The sequence below is a fragment of the Callorhinus ursinus genome, unplaced genomic scaffold (genome assembly GCF_003265705.2).
Source record: "Callorhinus ursinus isolate GAN/ISIS: 27379988/994484 unplaced genomic scaffold, GSC_fseal_2.0 scaffold7, whole genome shotgun sequence".
In the NCBI taxonomy this organism is placed as follows: Eukaryota; Metazoa; Chordata; class Mammalia; order Carnivora; family Otariidae; genus Callorhinus; species Callorhinus ursinus.
Window position 1 is genome coordinate 51,533,116 of NW_027397069.1, and position 6,000 is coordinate 51,539,115.

Genomic DNA, 6,000 nt, shown 5'->3' on the forward strand with positions numbered 1-6,000 from the left:
CCATGTGGTTGGTTAAAATATAGTCATATTCTTATTCCTCTCTTCAAGCATAGATATCGATCAGACTCCAAAGTATATGCTGAAGCAAGAAATAGTAAGAAAAGCCATTTAAAATATTAATATAAAATATTAAAATAAAAATATTCCTTCAGGAATATTCTCAATCATTTCTTTGCTATTTTTTTTGCATAAGTCCTTTATTTGTGTAATATTTAGTTCCACTAAACTGTTATATGCTTTCTCATTTTGAAGCAACATGGTAAAGCTTTGGAAGTACCTTACTAATGATTGTCTTATCTAGGGGTTCAGTTCATGATATGATCCAGGCGGTGGCATGTGCGTGAGCCGCCATGCTCTGTGGCCGCCGGCTGCCAAGGGGCAGGCACCACACCACCAAAGACCCACCGCAGGTGAGGACCCTGACACTGAACTTCCAGCCCATCCCTCTCCCAGGCTGCATTCTGGACCACCTGTCTTCTCTGCAGGCTCACTGTCTCTAAATCTGACCTCCATCAAAGTAGCTTTCTTCCTAATTTCTAGATTTTTAGAGGCAATGCTATTCAGTGAAATGAATTGAAATGAGGCGAACATGGGTTCAAATCCAAACTCTACACTTATTGTTTGATTTGGGGCAAATGATTTATCCTTCCTAGGGCTCAGTTTCCTTCTCTGTAAGGTGTCACCATCAAGATTCCTAGGGTGTAGGATTTAATGAGGCATTTAATGAGATAACATTTCTAAGTGCCGGGCCCAGTGCATGACACAACACAGGTGCTATATAACCACGTGTCCCTTCATTTTCCCCTCCCTGTGGATGATACTGCCACTGTCTACAGTACCCAGCTGGATATGCTGATACCAGCTTTCCTCTTTCCCTCTCCCCTATCTTTAATTAAGGCCAATCACCAAGTTATGGGATATTAGAACTGGCAGGACCTTAGAAATTATAGTCATCTTATTTATTGATAACACATAGAGATATAAGTCACCAATTATTCCAGCAATTTGACTCCCATGTCGAATCAATAACAATCATTATTTGGTGATGGACTTTGTTGCATGACACTTGACAATCATATTGAACAAAAAAGAATCAATGATGATGTATAAACACAGCATCAGGCTCTCAAGTCAAGCTCTGTTTTCTTAAATGCTGTCCCATGGTTCTTTCTGACTCAGAAGAGTATTTTTTTTTACAGATTTTATTTATTTATTTGAGAGAGAGAGATAGTGAGAGAGAGCACAAAGGGGGGAGGGGAGGGAGCAGCAGAGGGAGATGAAGAAGCAGGCTCCCCGCTGAGGAGGAACCTCCACGCGGGGCTCGGTTCCCAGGACCCCGGGATCATGACCTGAGCCGAAGGCAGACTCTTAACTGACTAAGCCACCCAGGCGCCCCAAGGTAAGTATTTTTGACAGAATTTTCCTGTCCCTGGTATGTTTTTTCTCTCTTTACTATTTACTGAATGGGGAGAGGCATTTGTCTTGGAGATAATAGGAGAAGAGAAGAGTCACAGAAGCAAAACACAGGAAAAAAAAAAGATAATTCCAAAGGAAATAATATCAATTTTAAAAATCTACGAGTTCACTAGTTAATACATTACAATTTACACACGTAGCCTGGGACTATTTGCCATATATTATATGTGTTAGAACACAAGTTCATTTGTACTCTTCTGAGTGGTTTATAGTAGAAAATCTCCAGGGAATCACTCAACTAAGCAAAATAAGAATTAGATACGTTCATATATGTGTTCTTTATAACACATCTATTCTTCCTCTCATATCCCTTGTGAATACCCATGCCCAACCTAAACCTCCTGTTTCATACCTTTACCTTCCTCTCCATCCTGTGTTCCATGTACAAGAGGAAAATATTCATAGTTACCCATAGTTACATTATTCATAGTTAATACAAATTATCTAGTTAATATATTTTGTGTGTGAAGACAAAAAAAAATAAGTCATGTGATGTGTTAGAGTGTAAATAATTACTTTTATGAAAGCTTCTATTTCCTTAGTCTCCCTAGCCACTGAATATACATATCATCCAGCTTTCTCTCAGTAATAAAAGTAGAGCCAGAAAAGACAAAAAAAGACCCTAGATCTAGTGAGAGCCTTATTACACTAAAATGTACTGTTTGTCAGGGCAACATGGAAAGTTTCTGAAAGAGCTGACCTTCAAACTTTTAACATTTTGCCCCCCAGGTTAGTGCACTGACTAGATTCCATGTGGGGCAAACAAGTGAGGAAAACAGACCCCCACCATTTAAGATTCTATTGGGTTACCTCTGAAAAGCGAAGACATGCTGCTCACACAAGAGGAAGATGGCTACCAGGACTCCAAAGCTACAAAGCTTCATCCCAACAGCAATTTGCTGAAAAACAAAGAGAAGGACCCGGATGGCGGGTTACATAAGAGCCTTCTTTACACACTGGTTAAAATGTAATGGCATGTTCCCTCTCATTTCTGTGATCAATTGACTTAGCTTCTATTTTCACCCTTAAAAGATAAAGTATGATGAGAGTCATTCTTAATTTCTACTGTCTAGAAAATATTTAACTCCTCAGGGAAGATGAGGCCAATACTAAAAGTATAATGATGTTGCAGAAATGGGTCTGGTTTTTTGAAGAAAAATAGCCCTAGAGTATTAACTCATTAACTCATTAACTCATAACCCATGCTGAGGGAGGTCTCCAGTGGAGTACTAAAGAGGTCTTCCCTTGTCTCTGTCTTTTTCAACATTTTCAACTTAGATGAAGACATAAAAGGTGAGTTTCTCCACTTTGCGTCTCTTACAAGGCTGAGAAGGAGAGCTTGTATAGAGGATTATAGAATCTCCATTTAAATAAATTTTTCCTTGGTAATATGGAGTGATGGGCCCACCTGTAAGAGAATAGGAATGTTATGTCCTAGAGAGTTCTCTGAGCAATAAAAAATCAGGTTGCTTTGAATCATGTTTATTTAGGAAAGGTCACCATAAGAGCCATTATCTAAATCAAAGCTCATCACATGTCATTCTGGAGGTAGCATCTTACTTATATTGTCTGGCATGAGGCTACATCTTACCTAGTAAGTGGTTGAAGCCCAGGTATTATCCCCAAATTCCCACTGGTCAATGCATTAGAATGTTCCTGAGGTCAGGGCAAGCAAATTTGAAAAATAAAACAACCTTCCCACAGTGGACTTCTGAAAAGGAAAGGATTGAGATTTCAAGCTCCTCTCTCTGAGATTCAAAGCTATTAAAACATATTTAATGGATTAAGTTGACTTCACTGAAACTACCTCTTATATAAGAAGGAAGAAGAAAAAGAATATACATGTATATCTGATCACTTTTAGAGAAAGATACGTAGGAAGAATAGACCAGAAATCCATTAGACCGTGGTTACCTACAGTGGGTGGGTAGAAAGCTGATTGGAAAAGATGCAGGAGTAAGAACAGGGAAGAAGAGATGCGAGGGGGGATGCTTTTTTGAGTAGACATCTTTGAATACTTTAGAATTCAAAAATACTACAGAAAATATACGTCATTTTTTCACTTCCTCAAAACAAACAAGTAAATAAAATGAATACAAGTAAAAACACATGAACTGAATGGTGTTTGTAATGAGTGACGTAACTACACTGAAAGGGAGAGAGGAAAAACTAACCCAAGGACTTTCACTTTGTTTTTTTAAAACACAAAAAGTAACTTTAAAATACAGTCAATGGGGGCATCTGGGTGGCTCAGTCATTAAACGTCTGCCTTCAGCTCAGGTCATGATCCCAGGGTCCTGGGATTGAGTCTCCGCATCGGGCTCCCTGCTCGGCGGGAAGCCTGCTTCTCCCTCTCCCCCTCCCCCTGCTTGTGTTCCCTCTCTCGCTGTCTCTCTCTCTCTGTCAATTAAATAAATAAAATCTTTAAAAAAATAAAAACGAAAATAAAATACAGTCAAGGGTAGACGTTTACTGACAAATTTTATCAATTTTTGTCCTCCCTATTGAGTTGTATCCTATGTCTCCACTCCGGGTTTACACTTCTTGCTGAAGCAATCTTTGAACAGTTGCTTTAGTGAAGGTCTATTGGTGGTAGATTCTATTGTGCCCTGTCTGATGAGAACTTCATCCTGCCCTCACTTTCAAAGACCAGTTTAGCCAAATGTCACATTCTAGTGTGACAGTTCTTCCACTGTCCTTTGGCATCTACTGTGGTTAAGGTAGGAATCTGCTGTCAGGTCTTGTTTCCCTGCAAAATAATCCCCGCAAAAAATCCCTTCACACACAAAACTATTCTTTCTAATAGATGACTTTTGAGGGATTAGGGATTATCTTTATCTTTAATACTCTTCAGATCCATTACTCTTGTCTAGCTGTGAAATTATTTTTTGTTATCTAGTTTGGTACATGGAATGTAATTTTGATCTGAGGATTTTAGATATTTCTTCAACTTGGGAAAACCATTTTATTATTTCTCCAGCTATTATCTGCTAGTGCTTTTTAGGGGCTCCCTTTGGAGTTCCTTGATCTACCCTCCATGTCTTGTAACTGTCTTTTCATGTTTTTAAAAAATCATGGTCTGTGTCTCCGTATGCTGAATCCTGGGCGAGAGTTTCTCAGTACCACCTTCAAATTCACAAATTCATTCTTTGTGTCTGGTTTAGACTACATGGTCAACTGACCTGTGTTTTTTAAAAATTTCAATAACTTTATGAATCTTTTCCAACTTTTACAATTGCTTTTTTTCACATTTATCCATTTTGCTTTTTTAAAAGATTTTATTTATGTATTAGAGAGAGAGAGAGAGAGATCATAAGTGGGGGGAGGAGCAGAGGGAGAGGGAGAAGGAGAGGAAGGCTCCCCACTGAGTGCAGAGCCTGTGGTGGAGCTCAATCCCAGGACCCTGAGATCATGACCTGAGCTGAAGTCAGCTGCTTAACTGACTGAGCCATCCAAGTGTCCCCATTCTGCTTTTATAAATATCATTTTAAAGCATTTTGTTGTTTACTTTTTAATAGATATGGTTCCTTCAGAGTTCTTGCTGAGAATCCTTAGAATACCTATTTTAAGGTCTGAGTTAAATTTGCTCTAAAGGATTAATTGTATTTGAGATGAATTCATACTCTGAGTATTGATTTTGTTGACTGCCTCTCTTAGCATGTGATTTCTTCTGTGATTTGAAACCTTAGTTTGCAGGCTCATTTTGAAGTCTTTTGTTTTCCTTTACTGCTTTTCTCCTTCTATGGTTACTCTTCTCCAAGCAGCCCCTGGGTTTCAGTCCAGAACACTGTCTTAAACTGGTTTTTGGAGTTTCTACACCATGATAATATAATGGTTTTCAAAGATCTAGTCACCAGTCAGGATGAATTAACTTAGTTACTGGCTTAGTCACTCCTGGCCTAGTTACTCCTCTGTCTCCTACAAACCAGCAGATACTTATAAACCAGTCCTTGGCAGCAGTGGGAACTATCTTTCTAAAATTGAGGTACATACATTGAAATGCACAGATTTAAGTGTTTGAGGAGATTAGTCTTGAAAAATACATATACTTGAGTAACCCACACCTCTATCAAGTATAGAAAATTTCCATCATTCCAGAGAGCTCTGGAATGAGTTCATATCCCTCCCAATCAATTTCCCCTCTATTCTAGCAGCCTCTGTTCTGATTTTATCATAATAGATTAATTTTGCTTGTTTTAGAACTACATGGAATCATATATTGTCCTAGTCAGTTCAGGGTGTTCCTGCCAGAATACCATAGACTAAATGGCTTAAACAACAAACATTTATGTCTTACAGTTCTGGGTTTGGGCTTTGCTGTTATTTTAATTAGATTTTATTTACCACAGTCTCAAATTACTTAAAAACAGGAGCAAATCCTTCTCTTTAGCAGCGACTGGGGTCTGATTGCCTCAGGATTTGCCCTCAACTCTCCTCTCTGCCCTCAGCCTTCAGCAGCATAGGAGAGAGCTCTCAGATCTCCTGCCTTTCCCCTGGTAGCAGGTAGCCACTCTGCACTTTTTA

The 6,000-nt window shown here is 38.9% G+C and overlaps 1 protein-coding gene across 1 annotated transcript in view; it reads right to left on the minus strand.

Moving 5' to 3' along the window:
• The window catches only part of CPB2 (carboxypeptidase B2), a 49,165-nt gene extending 46,790 nt beyond the window's left edge, over positions 1 to 2,375 (minus strand). Inside the window, exon 1 of the mRNA XM_025874868.2 lies at positions 2,287 to 2,375. Within this exon, the coding sequence (XP_025730653.1) occupies positions 2,287 to 2,360 (74 nt within the window). The 5' untranslated portion in view covers positions 2,361 to 2,375. The remainder of the gene's footprint in view (positions 1 to 2,286) is intronic.
• Positions 2,376 to 6,000: the final 3,625 nt, after the last annotated feature.